This window comes from Rutilus rutilus (assembly GCF_951802725.1).
Source record: "Rutilus rutilus genome assembly, chromosome: 4".
NCBI lineage: Eukaryota > Metazoa > Chordata > Actinopteri > Cypriniformes > Leuciscidae > Rutilus > Rutilus rutilus.
The window spans coordinates 2,606,601-2,632,800 of NC_140212.1; the positions used below are offsets into that span (position 1 = coordinate 2,606,601).

Here is a 26,200-nt window from a genome sequence, read left to right on the forward strand (position 1 = left end):
ATGGACTTAATATCTGTACAACTTCAGGTGAAATCATTTTCAAAAACTTTTATTTTGTGTTCCAAAGAACAAAGAAAGTCATAGAAGTTGGGAATGAGTAAATTATGGTCATATTTTGGGTGAACTATCCCTTACATCATCATGGTGTTTCCAGTGAGATGTTGCCAAACATCACTGAACACGGACAACTGTTGACAGAGGTGAGTTAAGCCTTTCTTTCATGTTGTAATTCCAGTTTTTCCTCCATTCATTGCTAAGAGGAAGAATTTCCTTTCCTCCTGTATTGATTTACCTGCAACCAGAGAGAGCTAACGTTAGAGGTTTCTATCAGCTCCAGGAGGACTGTATACAGTTTGGGAAAATCGCCTATATTTATTGCACTGCCAAAATTCATGCTGTGGAAAAAGTGAAGTGCTTAGAAACTGACCATTGATAATACTATAAATTCACGCGTGAATAAACCTTTACATCATCCTCATGTTGTTGACCTTGAAGTGAAAACAGCTTCCCTGTTTATCCGTTGATAGTAGGATCACGTGACGGTCCTTGAAATCATGAAGAGGAACATTTACAACGACGAAAAGCCGCTGACCAAGTTGGACAAAAACACATTATCACACAGAATGATTCAGTGAATCACATACAAATATTTTCTCTACGTGTTAAACAGTAATTTTATATTATGTAATTCTTGCTATGATGAACCCAGTTTACAGACCTTATTCAGAGCAGCGCCATATCATTATGAAAACGAGACTGTGAGGGATAAATATAAAATAAAAACCTGTATGAAGCCCCTAGATCACTTATAATTTTCCACAGCTTATGTTGTCTGTTGTTTATCTATTGTCTTGAAATTTCTCTTAATGAAATGTTTGCAGTATAACAAAGTTCTCTCAAAGTTATGAACAAACATTCCTCGGGTTACGTTAATAGAGCATTTGTTGAAAGTTATAGGCTAATGATCTCAAAACATTAGCATAAAAAATATCTAGGTTATACATTGTTTATAGAAGGTTTTTTTGTGAAAAGTTAAACAAAATGTCAGATGAACGTCCGATTAAATAGAGAACGTTCTAGAATATCAATCCCAAAAATTTTACAAAATGGAATTTTACAAAATGAAAAAAACATCACGTTAAGCATTCGGAAATAACGTGTCCATAGCTTATTGGGAATGTTAGAAAAATGTTCTCAGAATATTTTTGTTCGCTGGGATGTCTTATTGCAATGTTTTTGCAATGTTGAAAATTCCTTATTGGCTTCTAGTGTTTCTGTTGACGCAATTTTTTGGGGTTTTGTCGGTTCTACAAATAAGGAAACTCAGGACTTGGTTTGTTTCTTCATGTCTTCACACACTTTGATTGCAAAAAAGGCAAGTCATCATGGTGTGCCACTTCCCCTACATACAATAAGTACAGTCTAAATATCATTATTAATTTGGAAATAGTGTAGTTATTTTCAACATTTTGTTCATTTGACCAAATAATAGTGTTGAATAAGCGCAAAAAGTCTTCCTTTATGTGTGTGAATCTGAATCTTAAGTCACATTTCACCCCAAAACTGAATTCAAAATAACAAACATTAGTTTGTTAGGTTTTTTATTTTTATTTTTATTAATTAAAATGCAGTGTTTAGAACATCCACCACAGACAGGTCTAAAGGCAATAGAGCTTTTATTCTTTTATTCGTTTTAATGTCAACGTACTGGTTTACAAAAAGCATTAAAGTGCATAAATCTTATGGACAGTGACAAACAGCATTAAAAAAATAAAAATATACATAAAAAGATGATGGCACAAAGAGAAAGACTAATAAATCACAAAGCATAATTTGGATTAGCTTTGCAGTGATTGGTCTGCAAACAAATACTTTTGTAGACTAAGTCAGTAAAATCATTTAAATAATTACTGAACGTTTTGCCAGTCTTGATTGAGGTCGACATTATAGTGCATTAAAATATCTGATATTGATTTGGCATCTATTTATACACTCCCAAACAAATCCAATCTCTTCCCTAAGCGTTATCTTTACCAACACATCTTCTAATCTGCTGGGATTTTAAGAGTTGCACACCAAAAGGTGGAAAACCAGCTGTCTTTTTCAGGTGCCATCAGGCACGCCTTCATGGTCGCCGTTGGGAAGGTCTCCATCATCTGGCGTCTGGCATTCCAGCATCTCCCCGATCACGGCTTTGCGGATCACTCTCAGCCAGCGCAGCTTCAGTTCCTCTGTGTCGGCAGTGAAGCAGTGGACAGATTTGGACTGGCACAGACGGAAGCTGGAGGGAGGATGATCCACGTCCTCAACCTGGTAACCCAGGAGCGGGATGGTACACTGGGCTTTGACATCCTGGGGGAAAAAATCCCAAAGAAACTGGACTGAGTCACGGTCGATATTAACATTTAAATCTAGAAAAGATAAGTTACTAAAGCTTGGGGATTGTTATGGCGTTCTGAGTGGTTGCTAAGGCGTTGCTAAGGTGATTTTAAGGGTTTCTGGTAATAGCAACTTGACAAGTGGTTGCTAAGGTGTACAGAGAGGTTGCTTGGCCGTTGTTAAGCGGTTTCCAAGGTTCCAGATGGTAGCTAAAACGTTGCTAATGTGTTCTGAGTTGTTGCTAGGTTGTTGCTATGCAGTTGCTGATGCTTTCAGAGTAGTTGCTAGGGTTTCAGATGGTAGCTAGGATGTTTCTAAGTGGTTGCTAGGTTGTGACTAGGTGTTCAGAGCAGTCTCTGGGGTTTCAGAAGGTAACTAGGAAGTTGCTAAGGTGTTCTGAGTGGTTTTCAAGGCTTTAGATGTTTGCTAAAGCCTTCGGATCAGTTGCTAGGGTTTCAGATGGTAGCTAGAATGTTGCAGAGTGGTTGCTAAGGAGTTCTGAGCTGTTTCTAGCTGTTGATAATGATTTCAGAGTAATTGTTAATGTTTCAGATGGCAGCTAGGATGTTGCTAAGTGGTTGCTAAGGTGTTCCAAGTTGTTACTAGGTTTCTAATGGTTGCTAGGATGTTGCTAAGCAGTTGCTAATGCCTTCAAAGTTATTGCTATGGTTTCAGATGGTAGCTAGGATGTAGCTAAGTGGTTGCTTAGGTGTTTTGAGTGGTTGCTAGGGTGTTGCTTAGATGCTCAGAGTAGTTCCTGGGTGTAATGTATTGATATCATACATGACACTGTGGTTTCAGATGGTAGCAAGGACGTTGCTAAGTGGTTGCTAAGGTGTTCAAAGCAGTTCATCAAGAGTTGCTATGCTCTGAGCTGTTACTAGGGTGTTGCTAAGCAGATCCTAATGTGTTCAGAGTGGCTGCTAGGGCATTGCTTTGTCAAGCCAAGATAACAGAAAGATAATCTGATAATAGATAAAGATAATAAGAAGAAATCAGCATATTCAATGATATCTTTAGCCCATTATTGTGAGTGTCTCTCACCTGTGGAGCGCCATACAGGTAAAGCACCAGTGCTTCATGCTGTGGAATCACACACCAGAACCTCTGACACAGTTTAGTTTTGTCACTGTACTGCAGGAAGCCACACAGAACACTGTTTCCTGAGACCTGAGCTGCTTCAATCTGGTAAAGGTCAGGTGGAGAAAAATCAAAAACGCTTCACGCAGACAGAAAGAAAAAAAGAAAAACCCATCAATAACAAGTACCTCAAGAATTCCTCTTTTCTTCCCGGCAACTGGTTCCTCGGTGTCCACTCTGCCGGTCAGAGTGAAGTAACAGTCTTTACAGACCTTATTTAATCTGTTACTGTCGTACCTCAGTTGCGCCTTGTAGTCCGAACATTTATGGCACACAACCTGAAACACATCTTAGAACATAAGCTCATCTTTTAAAGTACAAAAAAAAGATTGCTTCACTTCAAAACCTTCTAAAAAAACAATATTATAACCATGTAAAGTTTGAAAAAAATAATAATAATAATTAATAGGAAATTTTGTATCATATTTAATCACAAAATATTTGATCATATAGTATGATATAGTGAGAATATGGAGCTCAAACTCGAGGAGGAAAAACACCTCCGTTTTATTCAGAGGCCCACAATAAAATATGCAATTTGGTGCAGATGCTGATATTTATTTGGCCATATTTATATAAGAAGATAATTCTGATAGTAAATCAATTAGATAACAGTATACTTACAAAAAATGCACAAAAATATCAGTCATCACTCTATATATGCCAATATTAAGATGATATTTAAATGCTTATTTTTATTATCAAAGCTTTGTAGTTTTAAAACATATAATGCAATACAATGATGATTGAGAGATGACCAAATAAAACTTCATCAAAAGCCTGATAATCATATTTGATACTCTCAGATTTTTCTAATAAATGATGTATGGATTATAAAGTAAAACCAAGCTGCTTCAGTCCAGTAAGTGTTCATCTTGAAATATTACTAAAGTTATTCTTACGTTTTCACAGCAAATATACACGTGAACCACGAGATGAAGGTAGTTTTTTACAATTATACTTACTTATACTTAAACTATCAATCAGACGACTGAAGGCATGTAGTAGATGATAATATAGAGGCTGTATCAAATGATACAGTAGCCATTATAAGGGTTTGAGTTATGGTTGGTCTATAATAATTCATTTAACATTGCTAGAAGTTAACAGTAAGTCCTCATTTGGATATCTAGTTAAACTTATTTCTGTCATGACTCAAACTCTCTGAGAGTTTGGAATGGTAATGAGCATGACAATGATAATGTGTTTGGTCCGAATAGATCTATTGCTGCTGCTTCTGTTTATTAAAGGGATATTTCACCGCATGGAAAGATGAATGTGTATTTAAATTGGGTCATTTATGTAGTAGAAATGTGAAGTTATTTTAGAAGTTGGTGCCTTCTAGACTGAGAAAAGCCAGAAAATGTATTTTTGGCTCATGTGGATGAAAGACTACAACTCCCAGAATGCACTTGCTTCGCTGCCCTACGAGGACACTCCCAAGCCACGCCTCCCGGTTACAGAGGGCAGTGTTGGGAGAAATGATACAGCTAGGCTACTAGTCGACTCAAAACAGATCCCCCTATGGGCGAGTTGAACACATGCGGGACGAGCTTCTCCTACTGGCTGGAGTCTCTCGCCTCTGGACAGAAGAGTCTCTGATGAGCTAAATGATGATTTTTGCGTCATCTGAGGTTTTCTTCCAGACACACAATACAGAAATCTCTCGTCTCAGGGGGACATGAGGGAGGGAAGCACGGTCACTCGAAAATACTACCGGGTTTCAACTGATACAAAGCTTAATGCTAATCGGTGAAGTATCCCTTTAAAGCTGCTGCTGCAGAGCAAGTACGTAACTTGCCACTGCCAATACACACGACATGCTGCTGCTGTACAAGCATACATGGATCAGATGTAGCAGATCTACACAGGTGGAGCTGGGGAAGGAGGAGGGTTTCTGAAAGAGCTCTGCAAACTGCTACAGCAAACATTAGGCAAGAATTTGAATGTTGAGCAAGCTCATTGGCTACCAATACAGTGGGAACCAATCAGCTGTGCCCTATAGAGAATGATGTAATTGACCATTCGCAAAGACCCGCCCCTTTTAGTTACTGTTGCTATGTCCGACAAGCCACGCCTCTCTCACGCCACAGCATGTTCTCACGCAGAGAAACATACATCGCGGAGCAGAGAGGACACTGACAACACACTGACAGACCAGGTTACTTTTGATATGAAACAAAGTCTCAACTTTCAAATTTGGTCACTTTTTAAAGAAATTTAAACAATAAATACCGTTTTGTGGCTCTTTAATGTGCCTGACAGATCGCTCAGTTACAGCTGCTCATGAACCGATCATCTCTTCCTTCTAGTTAGTTTATAGCATCAAATAAACATGAATGAACATCAGAAGGAATGTTGTTTTAACCGCGGGCAGACGTCAGTACACTACGTTTTTCAGGTTCAAATCCTCCAACGTTAATCTACTAACTCTCCTGACTGCTTTGTCGGACAAAAATGGCGGATGGCGGATTGTGATTGGTCAGATCGCCTGTCAATCAAACTCCCTGCGAAGGGTCAATTGCAAGCAGATTGGACTATCAAGAGTCAAGAGTTTCATGACAGAACTTTGTATGCATGCAGACTCACGTATCCACATGCCCTGCAGTGGTGTCTCCTGCGGGTCAGAGCGTTGAAGGGCTCCTTGCATTTCATGCACATGGTCACTTCGTTGTCCCGAATCCAGCGCGGCGCTCTCTTCCCCAACTCCTCTTTCTGAAAAACACATGAGCCCAGATAAAGAAAGTGTTTTCAATAAAGAACAGTGCATGAATTCACTCTCTTGAACTCTTTAGCGCGCTGTTTTGCACATTTCTACTTACAGACACCTCATCCGCCACTTCTTTAGAGGCTGACTTGAAAGTTTCATTCTTCTGCTGAAAGATTTCAATGGTCTCCTGGAACGCCTGGAACGTAAACAACCCACATTAAAACGTTCCTATGGAGAGCTTGTTTCCGCCACGGAATATAAAAATGAAAAAAATATTTGTATTGTGAAATATAAACTGCCATTTCTGATGAAATTTTTTTTAATTCCAAGTTTTATATCTCGCAATTGCACAAAAAAAAAGTCAAAATTGTAATTGACATAAAAAATGGTCAATTCTGAGAAAAAAATTGAATTGCGAGTAAAAAGTCACAAACTTGTTTTCGCTACATGATAAAAAATTTTTTTTATAACCTCTTAATTCTGACTCTTTTTCTCACAATTCTGAGTTTATATCTCACGAATCAGACATTTCCCCGCTCGCAATTCCTTTATTCCTCATAATTGCATAAAAGTCAGAATTGTTAAGATAAAATATTGCAATTTACTTTTTCTTTCTATTCCATGGCCGAAACAAGCTTCAATACTTTCCTGATCCTTACATTCATATAACTCAGATTTACTTTAGCTGTGAGCAACTGAACGACACTGATACCTTAATCCAGTCCTCTTTGTCTTGCTCTGAGCTGTGAACAACGAAAAGCTACAGTCATTATGAGATTAAAACAGACGCTATTCTTTATAAACACGTCAGATGAGTGGGTTCTGTTGTCACCTGGCCTGCAGCTCCAGCGTTCGCTCTTTACCCGACACCTGGAAAGTGTGAGGATAGTCGTCATTGGAGGTCTCACGCACCTTCATGCCCGCGACGCCGACCCGCTTGCGCACGGTGAACCGCTGACCCACAAGACTGAACTTGGGCACGCAGTACAACAACATGTTGTTAAACTGTAAAGAGAAGGATGCCATGATTAAAATACATAATATAAACATAATCCGGTAACACTTTATGTTACAGTGTCCTTGTTACATTTGTTACATGCACTTACCGTAGTAATAACAGTAAATTATGCATAATTACATGCAACTAACCCTCAACCAAATCCGGTAACACTTTATGTTACAGTGTCCTTGTTACATTTGTTACATGTACTTACTGTAGTAATAACAGTAAATTATGCATAATTACATGCAACTAACCCTCAACCAAATCCAGTAACACTTTATGTTACAGTGTCCTTGTTACATATGTTACATGTACTTACCGTAGTAATAACAGTAAATTATGCATAATTACATGCAACTAACCCTCAACCAAATCCGGTAACACTTTATGTTACAGTGTCCTTGTTACATATGTTACATGTACTTACCGTAGTAATAACAGTAAATTATGCATAATTACATGCAACTAACCCTCAACCAAATCCGGTAACACTTTATGTTACAGTGTCCTTGTTACATTTGTTACATGTACTTACCGTAGTAATAACAGTAAATTATGCATAATTACTTACAATTAACCCTCAACCAAATCCAGTAACACTTTATGTTACAGTGTCCTTGTTACATTTGTTACATGTACTTACCGTAGTAATAACAGTAAATTATGCATAATTACATGCAACTAACCCTCAACCAAATCCAGTAACACTTTATGTTACAGTGTCCTTGTTACATATGTTACATGTACTTACCGTAGTAATAACAGTAAATTATGCATAATTACATGCAACTAACCCTCAACCAAATCCGGTAACACTTTATGTTACAGTGTCCTTGTTACATATGTTACATGTACTTACCGTAGTAATAACAGTAAATTATGCATAATTACATGCAACTAACCCTCAACCAAATCCGGTAACACTTTATGTTACAGTGTCCTTGTTACATTTGTTACATGTACTTACCGTAGTAATAACAGTAAATTATGCATAATTACATGCAACTAACCCTCAACCAAATCCAGTAACACTTTATGTTACAGTGTCCTTGTTACATTTGTTACATGTACTTACCGTAGTAATAACAGTAAATTATGCATAATTACATGCAACTAACCCTCAACCAAATCCTAATCCTACTCTAACCCAATAGTACATGTAGTTAATCAATATTACTCAATACTTAAATATATAATTACACTGTAATAATGACACCTTAAAGTAATTTAAGTAATTATATATTTAAGTACTGAGTAATATTTGGCAACTACATGTACTTACTATAGGGTTAGGGTAGGATTAGGATTTGGTTGAGGATTAGTTGCATGTAATTATGCATAATTTACTGTTATTACTACGGTAAGTGCATGTAACATATGTAACAAGGACACTGTAAAATAAAGTCTTACCTGTAACCCATAATCATATTTTGTAAAGGCTTAATACCTTAAGTAATCTAGGTTCTCAAGTAAATGTATAAATGTTTAGATGTTTGTACTGTGAAACAAGTCAAAAACACTGAGTAAGAAAATAATTTTTAAGCAGTGCGTTTGCATGCACGACCGTGTTTGATTGATCTCACCAGGTAGAGGTATCTCTCCATGGACGAGGTGTTTCTGGCGGCCAGCTTTAGGATCTGTCCTTCTTTAATGAGCTCGTTGGACGGGTTAACGATGTCCTCCTCACATCCCAGCATCTCATAGATCTCCATGAGCTTCTTCAGGTTCTCCTGGAAAACACGCAGAGAAAAGACTTGAAAGCTTAGTTGGTGTTTTAACTCCATGCAAGCTATTTTCAAGGCGAGTAACAAGTTGAAATTCTATAAAAGCAATTTACAAACATACACAAGGTTTTAGTAAGTTTAATTAGTTAACTTTGGTTAATTAATGAATTAATATTAATAATGAGCAATACATTTGTTACAGTATTTCATAATCTTTGCTAATGCTAGTTAATAAAATACAATAAGAAATAACAAAAATAACTGTGTGTTACATAATATTACACACAGATCCAACTAGATATGTATTAGTAAATATTGAAATTAACATCAAGATTAATAAATGCTATGTATTGCTCATTGTTAGTTCATGTTAACTAAAGTAATTAACTCATTTGAATCAATAGAACCTTGTTGTTTTTAAAGTTTGCTTTGGATAAAAACTCTAAAATGGATTCATATTTGATGCTGCGAAAAATTTCTCTTGAAAGTGCTAGACAACTATTTGTCTAAATAAAAAAAAAATCAAATAATAAATGCATTACTTTTATATATATTTTCTATTATTTTATATATATTTTCATATATACAGGTGAAACTCGAAAAATTTGAATATCGTGCAAAAGTTAATTTATTTCAGTAATTCAACTTAAAAGGTGAAACTAATATATTATATAGACTCATTACATGCAAAGTGAGATATTTCAAGCCTTTATTTGCTATAATTTTGATGATTATGAAAACCCCAAATTCAAAATCTCAGAAATTTTGAAAATGTTCATAAGCTGTATGCCATCATCATCAAAATTATAGCAAATAAAGGCTTGAAATATCTCACTTTGCATGTAATGAGTCTATATAATATATTAGTTTCACCTTTTAAGTTGAATTACTGAAATAAATTAACTTTTGCACTAATTAACTTTTGCACTAGTGCTTACTAATTATATTAGTAAGAGTAAATTATTATATATATATAATTTATATAGTGGCTTGAATATACAAAATAGAGTCGTATTTATGACTACAATTGCATATAAACATCATGAATGACACAGTCAGGAAGACGGCCATCTTGTTCTGACTAACGCATGTAACTGGCAGGTTAAGTGAAAGTGTGTCTCACCATCTTGCTGATGGCCGTGTTGGAGTGTGCGGCAGCCATTGAGATGATGTTCAGAGACTCTGGAAAACGGGAAGGAGAAGTGATATCTGAGCTGACTCATTCAGTAATGGAACTGAAAGTCTCTGGGAGCAAAACAACACTTTCACTTTATCCTGTATGTTCACGTTCAGTTGATCATGCTTAGCTCTGAAGGACACACACACACATACGCTGTGCTTGAAACACATAAACATGTCTCACTCTCGGCCTGGCTGCGGTCCGTGTCGTTCTCCGGGAGCTTCTTCAGATAGTCTTTGAGCAGCATCTCGTAGCGAGGGACCCGCTGCACCGGCTCCAGCATGTGATGCTGCAGAGTCAGATTCCCACACACGTCCTGACTCTGAAACACACACATCAAACCCATTTATTCGTTTTGGAAGTCATGCCACTTTGTGAAATCATGGTAACGAATGTTCCGTTTTTAAAACTAGTATGTGTGCATTAATAAACATTTCAACAACAGTTGAATCAATCCAATTAAAAAAATTAGTCGAAATATCATTTATTAAATTCTATTAAAGATACAATTGCAGTGTTGCGTATATATACACACACACACAAGAAATATATAAATTATATATATTATTTAATTTGATATATATTTAAATATTTAACAAATTATTTCATATTATATTAAATATTTAACTGAAAAATCAGACCCAATTATTTTATATAATTTTTATGTATATTTTAGACATTTAACTGGAAAATCAGATCAAGTTATTTTATATTATTTTTATACATATTTTAGATATTTAACTGGTAAATCAAACCAAATTATAATTGTTTTATATATTTGAGCAATTTAATTGGAAAATCAGACCCAATTTTATATATACAGTGGTGGTCAAAATTGATGGCACCCCTGATAAATATGATAAAAAATGGCTGTAAAAAATAAATCTGCATTGTTTATCCTTTTGATCTTTCATTCAAAAAAAAAAAATCACAAAAATCTCACCTTTCATTGAAGTAAAAGAACTGAAAGTGGGGGGTAAATCACATTATGAAATAAATGTTTTTCTCCAAAACACGCTGGCCATAATTGTTGGCACCCTGTTATTAAATACTTTTTGCAACCTCCTTTTGCCAAGATACCAGCTCTGAGTTTTCTCCTATAATGCCTGATGAGTTTGGAGAACACCTGACAAGAGATCAGAGACCATTCCTCCATACAGAATCTCTCCAGATCCTTCAGATTCACAAGTTCATGTTGGTGCTTCTTCTCTTCAGTTCAGCCCACTCATCAGGTCAGGGAACTGGGACGGTCATGGCAGAAGCTTCATTTTGTGCTCAGTTAACCATTTTTGTGTTGATTTTGATGTTTGTTTTGGACCGTTGTCCTGAAGGAAGATCCAACCACGGCCCATTATAAGATTTCTAGCAGAGGCCGTCAGGTTTTGATTTTTTATCTGTTGGTATTTGCTAGAAACCATAATACCATGTATCTGAACTAGATGTCCAGGACCTCCAGCAAATAAATAGGCCCACAACATATAAGATCCAGCAGTATATTTAACCGGAGGCATGGGGGATTCTTCATCCCTGTGTGCACCAAACACATCTGCTGGGTTTGCTGCCAAAAAGCCCATTTTTTGTTTCATCTGACCACAGAATCCGGTCCCTTTTGAAGATCCAGTCGTGTCTGACCACTGAATATGCTGGAGTTTATTTTTGGATTAGCGAGGAGGATTTTTCTTGAAACCCTCCCGAACAACATGTGGTGATGAAGGGGTTGTTTGATAAAAATTTTTTAGGCTTTCTGACCCCCAAGACTCAACTAATCTCTGCAATTCTCCAGCTGTGATCCTTGGAGAGTCTTTGGCCACTCAAACTCTCCTCCTCGTCGTGCATTAAGACAATATAGACACACATCCTCTTCCTGGCAGATTCATAACATCTTTAGTTGATTATAACTTCTTAATTATTGCCCTGATGGTCAAAATGGGGATTTTCAATTCTTTAGATATTTTCTTACAGCCACTTTCTAGTTTGTGAAGCTCAACAATCTTTTGCTGCACATCAGAACTATATTCTGTGGTTTTACTCATTGTGATGGGTGATTAAGAGGATTTGGCCTTTGTGTTTCCTCATATTTAAACTCCTGTGAAACAAGAAGTCATAGCTGGACAATTTCATGTTCCTAGTCCCCCTGGTGTGCTAAAAAAAGTAAATATTAATGGGAATATACTTCAGAGATATTTTTCTCATAAAAAATTCTAGGGGTGCCAACAATTATGGCCAGCGTGTTTTGGAGAAAACCATTTATTTCATAATGTGATTTACCCCCCAGTTTCAATTCTTTTACTTCAATGAAAGGTGAGATTATATATATATATACACACACACACACACACACACACATATACATACACACCCACATATATATATTATATATTTATATATATAACAGGTAAAAGCACCTGTATGTCCTGAATGATGGCGCTAAACTGTGCCGATCGCTCCATCCACTGTTTGAGCACATCCATGGCGCTGTCGAAGTTGATCACGTACTCGGCGTACATCCTCAGAAAGGGCGCGAGCTGAGCCAAGATGTCCCCGATGCGGGGTGTGGAGTCCCTGCGGGAGGACGAGACGTGAGCAGGAGTCTGAGAACATCTGAGAAGAAGAAGAAGAAGACGACGAGGCTCACCACTGGCTCATCCGCGTCTCCAGCTCAGGCAGGAGGAACTCGCTGTGGAAGGTGTGAATGGATCCCACATTCGAGAAGATGCTCTTCACCACCTCGACAGGAAACGCCCCCTTCCCAGCCTCCTCTGTGAGCTTAGCACAGAACACCTGCAGAAACAGTGCACACGTCACTCTTAAAGGGATAGTTCACCCAAAAATGAAAAGTACCCCATGATTTACTCGCCCTCAAGCCATCCTCGGTGTACATGACTTTCTTCTTTCAGACGAATACAATCGGAGTTATATAAAAAAAATGACGTAGTTATTTTAGTCTGACGGTGTCATGATCCCTTGTCTTGTGTGCACTTTTGTTATTTCCTGTTCTGTGCCATGTTTTGTAGTCCTTTGTAGTTTTTCTTGTTAATTTGTCCCAGCTGTGTCTCATTTCCCTGATCTGTTCTCTGTGTCTTTAAGCCGTGTGTGTTCCTCGTCGTGTTATGTTTGGTTGTTCTGTTCCCGAGTCCTGCTCCATAGCCTGAGTCTGTATTTGTCTAGTTTTGAGTTTGTTTAAATAAAAGCTGCTGCAAGTAGATCCTGCATCCCTCCCTGCCTCAACCTGCATGTGTGACAAGCTAGTTATTTTAGTTGATAAAGTTTTAAATATGGATATTTTTCTCACACGAACGCATCGCTTCGCTTCAGAAGGCCTTTCTTAACCCCCCAGAGCAGTGTGCAGTAGTGATGTTACATCTGACACTGAAGCTTCAAAGCGCGTATCGAGTATGCAGCGCAATTTCTCATGAAGCTCCGTGCCGGACTGCGTATTGTTTTCAGAGAAACACGTGATTAACGAAAAACGAAGCCTCACTTTCTCTCCAGTCACGTGAATGCTTCACTTTGCGTGTCGGAGTGTTTGAACCCAGACCGCTACTCTACAGGTTTTTGGAAGTTCGAGTCCATTTACACATTTTTTTTTTAATATATAAATAAGCCTATAGCCTATGTTACATGATCATAAGCCGCTTTTCCACCGAAATTACCCGGAACAATTTGTCCCAGGAACTTTTTTCCCAGGAACCTTTTTTGCCCCAGACCGGTTGCTTTCTGCGTTTACACCGCGGTCTAAAGTACCGGGAAGGTAAACTGCGCGCAACTGCTCCTCCCAGTCTGCGACGGACAGTAATCAGTTTTGAGCGCCACATTTATAAGTATGGAGGAGATTCAAACTGTGCTGCAGTTATTGGTTTACTAACGAGGTAATTAACATAACAAAATAGACGAGCACTGATACTAAAGCGTGTTCAGAAAGCTCGTATGCGTATAAAATTAGACAAGGTATGTTGTGAGATGACTGGGACGAACGCGCAGAAATTTCCTTTTGCGCAAATACGCTTAAAAAAAAGCCTGAACCCCGTCTATCAATCATAAATAGTGACAGTCTTGTAAATAGTTGTTTGTTACCAACCTCAAAGCGCTATTTCAATCCTGTTATAGTAAATTTGTAACATGGTTTGCCTTGCAATAGATGACAATGTGTAAACATAATGACTTAATATTAAAAGCTGTGGCAGAAAAGAGACGAGCACTGATAAAGCGTGTTCAGAGCTCGTAATGCTAACGTTAGATATAAAATTGTATGTTATCAGCTATTGCGGACATTGGCCGTGAGATGGCTGTGACGAACGCGCAGAAAGTTTCCTCTTCCACAAATACTCAAATAATAAAGCCTGAAACTCGTCGCCAGTCCCCCAGTTTTTTTTTATTAAATTCCATATTTGCAGACAGACAACTTTACTGCATGAAGCCACTTTTTAAAAGGGAGGTTAAAAATAAAGAAAATGCTGCGTGGAGTCATCCAACCAAAATGCGGCGTGAACACAACCAATCAGCTTGTGCAGCGCACAAGTCCCACCCCTGAAAGTTCCTGAACTTTGAAAAAGTACTACCTCATGAGCAGGGACTATCGGAGGGGGAAATATTTACCCGGAACTTCATTTAGACCCTGGTTCCTGCGGTGTAAACACATCGAGTACCAGCCCAAAGTTCCTAGTTCCTGGGGAAAGTTCCTGCGGTGGAAACGCGGCTATATTCTGACACATAAACAGCATAGAAACCGTAAAATAATCAGACCAACATTTACTTGCATCAATCAATGGTTGGTATTTTTATAATTAGTATTAATATAATTGTTACATTTAATTTATTGCCACACTTTAATATGTGAATTATATTATCAGAAAACTCAACATTTAGCGTTGTCAGGCTTTTATTTGTGCTTACTGGATAAAACAACGGCGCTTCGCACTCAGCTGCTCATACACATGGCTGCTATAAATTTGACCTGCCACAAGAGGGCGCTGTTTTCGACACTCTTGATGCTTCGAATCTTTTCCCGAAACATTCAGGGGAAAGCCTCAGTGCTTCATGAGACTTCATTTGCCCATCCCTAGTGTGGAGCACTTTTATCACGGATAGATGCACTTTGATGGACTTCAAAAAAATATATACGGCCATTCACTGCCATTATAAAGCTTGGAAGAGCCAGGACAATTTTTTTATATAACTCCAATTGTATTCAACTGAAAGAAGTCAAATACACCTAGGATGGCATTTTTGGGTGAACTATCCCTAAAGATGATTTCAATGATCAGTTCTTGAAAGAACCTTTAATTTAATAGTTTGAAGAACATTTTACAAATCTTTCTCCACCATAAAGATTATTTTGTGGAATGCAAAGGTTCCATGGAGGTTCACGGAACCATCAATGCCGATAAAGAACCCTGAGTGATTTTAAAGAGTTTAAAGGGATATTTCACCGCTGGAAAGATGAATGTGTATTTAAATTGGGTCATTTATGTAGTAGAAATGTGAAGTTATTTTAGAAGTTGGTGCCTTCTAGACTGAGAAAAGCCAGAAATATCTTTTTGGCTCATGTGGATGAAAGACTACAACTCCCAGAATGCACTTGCTTCGCTGCCCTACGAGGCCACTCCCAAGCCACGCCTCCCGGTTAGTATCGGAAAAAATGATACAACTAGGCTACTAGTCGACTCGAAACTGAAAAGACGGCGTTTTAAGGTGAGATCCCCCTATGGGCGAGTTGAACACATGCGGGACGAGCTCCTCCTACTGGCTGGAGTCTCTCGCCTCTGGACAAAAGAGCCTCTGATGAGATAAATGACGATTTTTGCGTCATCTGAGGTTTTCTTCCAGACACACAATACAGAAATCTCTCGTCTCAGGGGGACATGAGGGAGGGAAGCACGGTCACTCGAAAATACTACCGGGTTTCTACTGACACAAAGCTTAATGCTAATCGGTGAAGGATCCCTTTAAAGTGAGTGAAGAACATGGACTGACCTGGTCCAGCAAATGCAGACGGGTCACGTACGCCCTCTCCGTCTGTAGGAGCTCATTGGCGATCTTGTAGAGTTTGAGCTCTTTGATCTGCTCCTGTCGAAAACAGCCTGTTATTTCCTCTCTGTTATTAAATATGAAAGTATGACATGTCACTGCGGTCTCTTGGGTAATGTCTGATGTTGGAAAGCCACTGAAATTACACTCTCTGGGTGGAAAAACACAGTGTTGTGTGGTTGGGCTGATGGGCCACGTCTGATAACACAAAAATATCTGATTCATCACACATTCGTGACTGTTGTGACATTTGGAGGACTGTAATGACAAAACAAAAAATTTTCACACAGTTTTTTGAAGAAAATTACATGTGAAACTTGATGTCCTGATGCCAGGGTGTTGTAATTGTCTGCCAGGGTGTTGTTTTGTTTTCTCTAAGATTTTGCTTGGGTGTTTTCAGTTAAAAGAGTCTATAGAGTTATCTATATACATTTTACATTGCATTTACATTCATTCATTTAGCAGACGCTTTTATCTTTGGATAGGGTTAAAAAAATTTTTTAACAATTTTTAATAGCTTTAAGTAATAATTAATTTTTTTTATAATTTACAATAATTTTACAATTACTCATTTAAATAATTTACTCATTTAAAAAAAGAATAATTTGATCATTTTTAGAACTTAAGGTTTTTATCCAAAGCCTTTAAAAAATTATTATTTTTTTTTTTAAATAATTTTAATAGCTTTAGGTAATAATTAAAAACTTAAATATAATCATTAAAAAAAAAAAATACTAATTTAAAAAAATAATAATATGATAATTCTGAATTTAAGTATTTAAATCAAAATTATAATACTGTATTAAAATATATGTTAAAAATTTTTTTAGAAAAATGAATCATTTAAATTTACTTAAAATAAAATGTATGTAAATAAATAAATAAATAATTTTATCTTAATCACTTTAACAATGTTAAAATTAATAATTTAAATATTGTATTTAAAAAAAAAAAGCAAATGCAATTAATTTAATTTAAAATAATTATAATTATAATTATTATTTTCATCATTCACCCATTTCATCATCTAACAGGTGAAAATTGTGGACCATTCATGTCCGTACCAGAGTCTAATAATGGCATTGACTCATACGAGGACTAGTAACAGTGAAGCTAGTCTTTCACATCCTAAAACGCAGCATAACAAGAACTCACTTGTTTGTCTTCATCTTTCTCCATGTTCTGCATCTCTTCATTTAGGACGTTCTCCTGCCATCGAGTCTCGTCTTCCTGGTCCCGTACAACGCTCTCACTCCTGCTGGTTTCTGAGGGTGGCAGGAGATGCTCTGGCTCTCCAAGCACACCTTCACCTTTGACCTCTTCGGACCACCAGCCTGACCAGACGTGCCAGCCGGGCTCCTGCGAGGACACCTGAGAGAAGACCTCCGAGTCCGAGCGTTCGGGGTTCAGAGGAGCTTCAATGCGTGGAGAACAGTCTGATGGAGATTTGCTGACGCTGGAAGAGAGTATTAGATCAAAAATACTGTGTGTGTGTGTGTGTGTGTCATTGCAACAGGAAGTGAAAGTCTGAAAGGCGGAGACAGAAACGAGGGGGTGATTTTCTCTCCACTGTCCTATTTATGAAGTATGAACGCATGCATGAAACCATTACAAATCAACAGGTTGAATTTATGTCTCTCATCTTCTTAAACGCTGCTTAAGTTCTCCGAAATACAAGGGGGGTTGAAATCTCACCCCTCACTGTTTTCCTTTCTGGGAAACAAAGAGTTTGATTTTGTTATTAATTTCCTGTCTTTCATTCATAAGTGCAGATGATTTAAATCTAAACTTTAATCAGTGGATGAATGAGGTTAAACTCTTGTGCAAATCTTAAAAATGTGTTAAAAACCAGAAAGCTCTTAAATTGGTTTCTCTTTTGGATGCGTATAAATACATTTATAAAAGCCCCTTTTGATTTTATTTTGATTTAAAGGAGAACTCTGGTAAATTTTAACATTGAGCTCATTTTTTTGTACATTTGGAGTGCTGTCAGTACAGAGAACAACGACAAAAATCGGTGTTTCCTACAACGTGTTATCCTCTTTTTAAAATTTGCACCCTGTTGACTTCAATGGGGCAAGTTTTAAACCTGCTTTTAGCCTCTTAACATCCTTGATGTGTCATTACAAGTGCACAGGTCATGTGAGTGATTCCTTCGGAGTGAACGCGGGTGAATCTGACTGCAGTAGATGTGAAAGAAATATATAAAAAATGATGTTTATTCAGCCAGCGCACATACCTGTATTTACATCCTGTTTTCGGTCGAAGTCCACAGTAGTCGATTGTCGAGTTCACGCGTGTGATCATAGGTACTAAACCTATGCGCGTGAACTCGACAATCGACTACTGTGGACTTCGACCGAAAACAGGATGTAAATACAGGTATGTGCGCTGGCTGAATAAACATCATTTTTATTAATATCTTTCACATCTACTGCAGTCAGATTCACCCGCGTTCACTCCGAAGGAATCACTCACATGACCTGTGCACTTGTAATGACACATCAAGGATGTTAAGAGCCTAAAAGCAGGTTTAAAACTTGCCCCATTGAAGTCAACAGGGTGCAAATTTTAAAAAGAGGATAACACGGTGTAGGAAACACCGATTTTTGTCGTTGTTCTCTGTACTGACAGCACTCCAAATTTACACAAAAATGAGCTCAATGTTAAAATTGACCGGAGTTCTCCTTTAATTTTGATTTAATTTTGATTTAATTTTGATTTTAATTTTGATTTAATTTTGATTTAATTTAATTATTTGTTTTATTGTGATTTTACTGTTTGGTGTTAGCTATGCTCAACCTAAGGCTGAACAATTGCTGTTGTATTCAGAGATTTGATAATGTACCTTGTTTGTTTGTGTTGTTGAAACATAAAAATAATAATAAAAACATTTATTTTTTTATTTTTTTACTTGCGTCTCCATAAACACGTAAAAAAAAGGTTCTCCAAAATACACTGAAAGAGGTTATAAATATATATATATATATATCCTGTCTATCTATCTATCTATCTATCTATCTATCTATCTATCTATCTATCTATCTATCTATCTATCTGTCTGTCTCTATATCTATCCATCTATCTAACTATCTATCTATCTATCTATCTATCTATCTATCTATCTATCTATCTATCTATCTATCTATCTATATATCTCTATATCTATCTATCTATCTATCTATCTCTATATCTATATATCTATCTATCTATCTCTCTCTCTATCTATCTATCTATCTATCTGTCTGTCTGTCTGTCTGTCTGTCTGTCTGTCTCTATATCTATCCATCTATCTATCTATCTATCTATCTATCTATCTATCTATCTATCTATCTCTATATCTATCTATCTATCTATCTATCTCTATATCTATCTATCTATCTATCTATCTATCTATCTATCTATCTATCTATCTATCTATCTGTCTGTCTGTCTGTCTGTCTGTATATCTATCTCTATATCTATCTATCTATCTATCTATCTATCTATCTATCTATATCTGTCTGTCTGTCTCTATCTATCTATCTCTATATCTATCTCTATCTCTATCTATATCTATCTCTCTCTCTCTCTCTATATATATATATATATAGTGTGTGTTTCTGATGCATGCACACATGCCTCTTGTCGAAGTGTCTGTAATATTTGGAGACGGCTGACGTCCTCCTTCGGGTTATATTTGTCATGGTGTCCTCTCCCTCCATGATGCTTCCACTTGAAATCTTCACTGGACACTGGAATTTTGGTTTGGGAAGCACTATAGTGGAAAATAAGGAGATGAAAGATGCTTCATAACAGGATTTGGTTTGGGCCTGTGACTCGGGAGTATGTTCTCCTCCGACACAAACAGCAGGGGTCAGTGTAATCAAACCCACACAAGCACATGATGTGTGTGATGATAATATATCTAGAACATTTCCTTGTTCAAATGTAAGATTGTAGGTTTAATTATGGTGGAAAAAATCTTCCATGTTGTCAAAAAAAAAGCTCATAAAAACCACACTGATAATATTTACACAAGAATATATTGGAATAAATATCGGAAGCCCATTTTCCCCACATAAAGGGGTGAATAATGCTTAAGTAAACCGGAATTATGACATACTAAATCAAAATTATGATTCTGTCAAAATTATGAGATAAAAAGGTGACATTTTTATGTAGTAAGTCATAATTATGATATACTAAGTCGAAGTTATGGCACTGTTGAAATTATGAGATACAAAATTTAAATTATGATCTAGAAAGTCATAATTATGACATAAGACATGCTAATTAGACAAGCTAATTATATCATAATCTTGACCTTCAAACTTAAGCATGTCAAATTTGATTTGTGTCAATCTCATGTTTTCGACTTTGTATCAGAATTATGACTTAATTGATGAACAATTTTGACTTTTTATCTCATAGCATATGTTACATCTCATTATCTCATAATCAGAATTAAGTTACTTAATTAAGTTTTTTTGAAAAAAAAAAAAAGTTATGTAAAGCATGTCACACCACTCTCACCATTTGGCATTTGACCTACAGTATAACTAACTACCCATAAACAACAACTACAAACATGGCAATTAGTCATTTGGTTCAGTTTGTGGGTAATGGCCACAGCGCGACCTACATCACTTCCTGTGCTCCTACAGTACTGTAGAAATGCTTAGAATTGTACATTTTCTTAACACAATGTGAGTGTTAAACTAACTGTCCGGAGTGGTTTCCAGCTGGTCTGTAGATATGACTGTGTGTGTGTGTGTGTGTGTGTGTGTGTGTGTGTGTGTGTGTGTGTGTGTGTGTGTGTGTGTGTGTGTGTACAGGGATGTACCTGCTGGAGGAGGCATCGATGAGACGGTGTACGCCGCAGTCTTTCTCAGCACTGAAGTCCTGTCTCTCAGCAAACTCCTGTCCGTATCGTCACATCCAGCGTCTCCTGACCACACACACACACACACAACACAACTTCTTCAAAAACAACAGGTCATTAGGATTAGAACAGTAAATCTTGTCGTTTTTATTGATAATAAATCATTCACCTGAATGAGAATGCAAACTGAAAGCGACATCTCACTATTTGAGCATTTAGTGAAAATTGCTGCTTCCTCTATTGTGCACGTAAACACACATCCTCTTGGACACAATTATAGGCTCATAAAAACACTTTATGGCTGTGCATTTTAAAATTTAACCTAAACCTGTTCTTATGGTGCTTACACATATCTAGCTCGTTGTTAAATGAGGATTTGTGTGCGTTATAGTATTTATAATTCGCTTTTATTTATATACTTTAAAATGTTCACTTTAATTTTAGTTTAAGTATTGATTCAATTTAGTTGTTTTTGTCATTTTTACATTATTGTTAGTTTTAAATATTACATATTTTGAATTAGCATTTAATTCTATATTTTTCTTTTATTTTAAGTTTAATTCAATTTTGTTATGTGCTTTTTTTGTAATTTTCAGTTTTTTTATATTATATTATTTATTAATATTTTGAATTAGCATGTAATAAAAAAAATTGTGTCATTTTTTAAATAAATTTTATCATTTTTTAAATATTTCTACTTAGTTAATAAAAATATTTAAGTTTAAGTTGAAAATTTTCACCTGATATTTACGTTTTATTTCCTTTCAATAACAAAAAAAAAAGAAAAGTTTTTTTTTTTAATAGTTTTGGTTAACAATGACAACACAGCAATAAACAGCATAATTCACATACAGTGTGACAACATGCCCAAGTGTGCATTAAATCAGCTGTATTGCTTTTCCTGTAAAACAAAAAATAAGTTTAATTGTTTTTATATCATAGCCAAGACTTTGGAAACTTCTCCCGAGTCTTCTGAAAATATCTATATTTTGTCTTTATTTGCTCTTTTATCATTACCAGTGTCTTCCATTTTGCCTCAGTAAATAAAAACAGCCTAATAATGCAGAAACAAAGGCACGTTTGACTGGTTCGATGCGCTTCCTCAGTCGGGTTTCTCAGTTCCTCACGCTCTGAATCCACGACAAAGGTTCTCTCACTTTGACACTTTACATGACAGACCTTCATAAGGAGAAGTCCTGGATCCACAAGCTCTCGAGTGTCACGGGAATCAAAAGACAAACCTAAAAACGCTCACAGCTTGCATTTATATATAGAATTGTACAGAGATTTCCATATTTTAGAGCATTTTAAAGCTGAGAAAAACCAGCAAAATGTCTATAATGAATATCATATTTCTCAGCTCTGTAAATACCAGTTTTTAAAAGGCCTTGTGTTTTGGGGTTTTGCACAAGTGTGGGAATCCTGAGTTATGGCATTTAATCTGCCTCTGCCTGTCAGCACATTTGTTTCAAACCAACAGTCATTAATAAACAGCGACAAACACCAAATTGTAAAAGCAGGTAACAAAACAAAACAAAAAAACATGAAATTGATGAAAGATGAAATTCAACAAGTGAAAAGCATAGATGATAAAACGCATAGAAACACAAACAAATAAAAATGCGCACACACTGACCTGATCTCCGGTCACACACTGCACTCCTAAATCAAGCAAGCTCACATGACGCCTCAGATCACGGCAGGTCCTCTCTATCAGCTCACTTCATTTCCCTTTTTTTTTCTACATGAATGCATGCGTGTGGCATTTATTGTGCAAGAAACAGCTGACATTCAGAGTCTCTCAAGCCTCATCCAATTAGTTTGACAAAGATTACCTTGTTGTTTATTTGAAGCGGACGCATATTAACGTTGTAATTTCCCAGATTGATTTATTCCTTACTAGAACAAATAACATTAGGAGATGATAAAATCTGTACATGATTTACCATTTCAATTATAATTTGAGAAATCGCATGCTTTTTATGGGATAATGGGTCAAATAATAAAGCCAGTCTTCTCAGCAGTTTATTTGCTTGCAGAAAAATCCTGATATGTGTATAAAAAGTGTTTATACTGTCCTCTTCTGGCAGAACGCTGAATCAAGACGGTCAGATATGATGAAAACCAAATGAACTTGTAATGTAGGCCTATCTCTAGCCTTTATCCTGTTTGTATAGGATTTTTATGACACAGTTGTAATACAAAATTTAGAAAAACGGTCACATTAAACGCAAAATTCTGAGTAACTAACTATACCACATAGAAACAAAAAGCCTTAGTGAACTAAAGATTAACTGAATTTGCATAGAAAAGTATATTCCTACAGCTTTCAGGCAATGAACTTCCACGAGTCCTTTATTACTAGAGCAGAAATAAAATAAAATAAAATAAAATAAAATAAATGTGTGTTTAATATTATACACATGATATAAATATAAACTTTTATATTTATGTATATAATTCATTAAATAAATAAAAATAGCACAATGAATGAATACTACAAAATATTACACATGTAAAAACAGCGAGATTGATAACGGCAGTCAGAAGAAAGAAACGTCAACTTTACCGTCACTCCCACAGCCGCGTTAACCTTTCTCTTTTCCCTTACGAAATTGTTTAATGCAGCATTCTATATGTATATACAGTGCTATGCATAAGTTTAGACACCCATACTAAAGTTGACTAAAAAGAGGAATAAAAAATCATCTTTTGGAAACTGAACTTAATGCCTTAATTTAAAAAATTAGGAAAAATCCAACCTTTAAGGACACCAATTTTCTTTGTGAATGAATAATGTATCGTAAATAAATAAATGTTCTTCCTTAAAATACAGGGTGCATAAGTTTGGACACCCCTGTGTTAAATTCCCATAGAGGCAGGCAGATTTTTATTTTTAAAGGCCAGTTACTTCATGGATCCAGGATACTATGCATCCTGATAAAGTTCCCTTGGCCTTTGGAATTAAAATAGCCCCACATCATCACACACCCTTCACCATACCTAGAGATTGTCATGGTTTTATTTCAGTTAGCCTAATAGCTAGTTTGATTTGCATTGAGAGATGATCTTATGGAAAGTACCCCATGCCAATCTCTAGGTATGGTGAAGGCTATGTGATGATGTGGGGCTATTTTAATTCCAAAGGCCAAGGGAACTTTATCAGGATGCATAGTATCCTAAAAAAAAAGTAAAAAAAATACTTAAAAATAAAAATCTGCCTGCCTCTATGGGAATTTAACATAGGGGTGTCCAAACTTATGCACCCTGTATTTTAAGGAAGAACATTTATTTATTTACGATACATTATTCATTCACAAAGAAAATTGGTGTCCTTAAAGGTTGGATTTTTCCTAATTTTTTAAATTAAGGCATTAAGTTCAATTTCCAAAAGATGATTTTTTATTCCTCTTTTTAGTCAACTTTAGCATGGGTGTCTAAACTTATGCATAGCACTGTATGTGCGTTTGAGTTGTTTAAATTTTTTTTTAAGTATTAATATATCATAGAGTTGTTTGTGGTGGGGTAAATTAAACACAATATGCGTTGACGTCACAATCGTGTGGCATTGTGGTATATGGAGCAGCCTGAAGTGTACATATGAAGTAGACTCGCTCCCTCAGTCAAAATCGAGGGAGCGAGGGTCTGTCCATAATATAAACTTCCCTCTCCACTTAGCACTTCAAAATGGCGGCAGGGATTCCCCTGAGGGGAAGTGCTTAGGGAAGTTCGCAACTCAACCCCTGTTGCAGGCATCAGTAAAAGAAATGGACACAGCGACCCCATTGGATTCAACGGAGAAAAGTGAAGTCAATTAGAAGCACTCACTTCCTGATGGCTGAGCGTACTGCGCAGACTCAAACTGAGCTTGACGACGTAGATGTGACGTGAGCAACCCGTCTGTCTTCTAGTAGCTGTGCCAAGAGAAATCTGAATCATTCCCTTCCGAATCTTGCAGAGACGGAGAGCGTGAGTAGGAGGTGTCCATGAGCTAGGAGCAGGAGCAACTTTTGCTAAGTATTCTGATTCATTATTTTGTCATTTTGCCTCCATGTCCCCCCGATTGCCCGCGAGCTTCTCCTCCTGTCCATACGGTAATCTCTCTACTGTGCGACAGAGAGTCGCGTGGTTATGACGCAATCGTTAGCCTATTTTTACAAAAAACTGCTTCTACTGGGCCATAACGTAAGATACAAGGTAATGGAGCCTTTTATACATTTTTGTGTTTCTTTAGAAATAAATAATGGACAAATGGAGTCTTTAAACGCCTCAGATGTAAAGTTATTCGCTGTCAAAGTGACGCCAAAATGAATGGGAGTCAATGGAATGCTAACAGCAGGTGATGGTCCGCTAATCAATGGCGGCGCCCGGGGAAGCTTCAATGTTTTCCGGAACATTGCCTCTCTGGGGGAAGTGCGCCACTCAGCCCCTCGTCTTCGTAGAGTCTGAGGAGAAAGGGGCGGTGCAAACAACTCTCACCAATATTTTGAATGTGTACTGCATTACCCATTTCAACCGCTAGCTGTCAATATTACATACTGCACCTTTAATCAAACAGCAGAGAAGGCCTGACGATTTTTGACTCGTCTTCACTGACAATACAAACACTTACGATGCTAATTAAAGGAAATGCCAAACCACAGACCTTGTGAATCCACAATAACCTGATACATGTGATGAAATCGACAGTGAAGACCTCTCACCAGGAACTGATCCTCGTCTGAGCTCCATCTCGACTTTGTGTCCAGATCTTCTCCTGAATCCATTGCGTCTGAAATCCTCCACATCATACGCGCTCCTCTTCACCTTCTCAAACATCACTCAGTCTTCACCCTAAACCCACTCTTGCAATCCTCAGTGAAAGACGAGCAGTTGTTCAAACTCTCGTGTTGTGTTTGCAGCGCACTTCAACCAAACCCACACCAGACAGAGTTCCACTACAACTACACAACTCCACCCCTCAAACCTGAAGCGGGCACGAAGACTGCACGTAAGTGCACGTAAAAAGCACAATATACATTTATTAAATTGCTATTTAAGATATTTACAACTCACTACAGAACTTACCATTAAAACATTTAATCATATAAGATTTAAAAAATAACTCACCTCGCACTTTGTAACACATCTTTCCCTCGCGGGTCAAAATGACCCGAAGCCCTAAATTTATACT

The 26,200-nt window shown here is 36.9% G+C and overlaps 1 protein-coding gene across 5 annotated transcripts; it reads right to left on the bottom strand.

Annotated features, from left to right (window-relative positions):
• Window positions 1–1,618: 1,618 nt before the first annotated feature.
• On the bottom strand, window positions 1,619–25,995 carry fgd4b (FYVE, RhoGEF and PH domain containing 4b). Of its 5 annotated transcripts, none has more exons than XM_084407249.1 (17): window positions 25,731–25,995; window positions 20,989–21,093; window positions 19,785–19,920; window positions 17,319–17,619; window positions 16,110–16,202; window positions 12,772–12,917; window positions 12,542–12,698; window positions 10,320–10,458; window positions 10,080–10,138; window positions 8,816–8,962; window positions 7,062–7,234; window positions 6,942–6,972; window positions 6,342–6,425; window positions 6,109–6,234; window positions 3,648–3,797; window positions 3,424–3,564; window positions 1,619–2,352 (listed from the first exon to the last, which is right to left on the bottom strand). In XM_084407249.1, the coding sequence occupies exons 1-17, from the start codon at window positions 25,843–25,845 to the stop codon at window positions 2,104–2,106; spliced, it is 2,352 nt and encodes a 783-aa protein (XP_084263375.1). In that variant the 5' UTR covers window positions 25,846–25,995; the 3' UTR covers window positions 1,619–2,103. The 5 variants fall into 5 exon arrangements, with proteins under 5 accessions (XP_084263375.1, XP_084263376.1, XP_084263379.1 ...); XM_084407250.1 differs by having other exon boundaries at window positions 16,110–16,196; window positions 25,731–25,950; XM_084407253.1 differs by lacking the exon at window positions 25,731–25,995 and adding an exon at window positions 22,664–22,755 and having other exon boundaries at window positions 16,110–16,196.
• Between the last annotated feature and the right edge of the window lie 205 nt (window positions 25,996–26,200).

Bases quoted from the DNA above. Each gene is read 5' to 3' on its own strand.
- fgd4b (XM_084407249.1), bottom strand. From the start codon at position 25,845: ATGTTTGAGAAGGTGAAGAGGAGCGCGTATGATGTGGAGGATTTCAGA. The intron at 6,235-6,341 runs GTAAGTAGAAAT...TGTGTTTTTCAG, and splicing joins AAGTGGCGGATGAGGTGTCT to AAAGAGGAGTTGGGGAAGAG. The intron at 2,353-3,423 runs GTGAGAGACACT...TTTTTCCCCCAG, and splicing joins ACCTGTATGGCGCTCCACAG to GATGTCAAAGCCCAGTGTAC.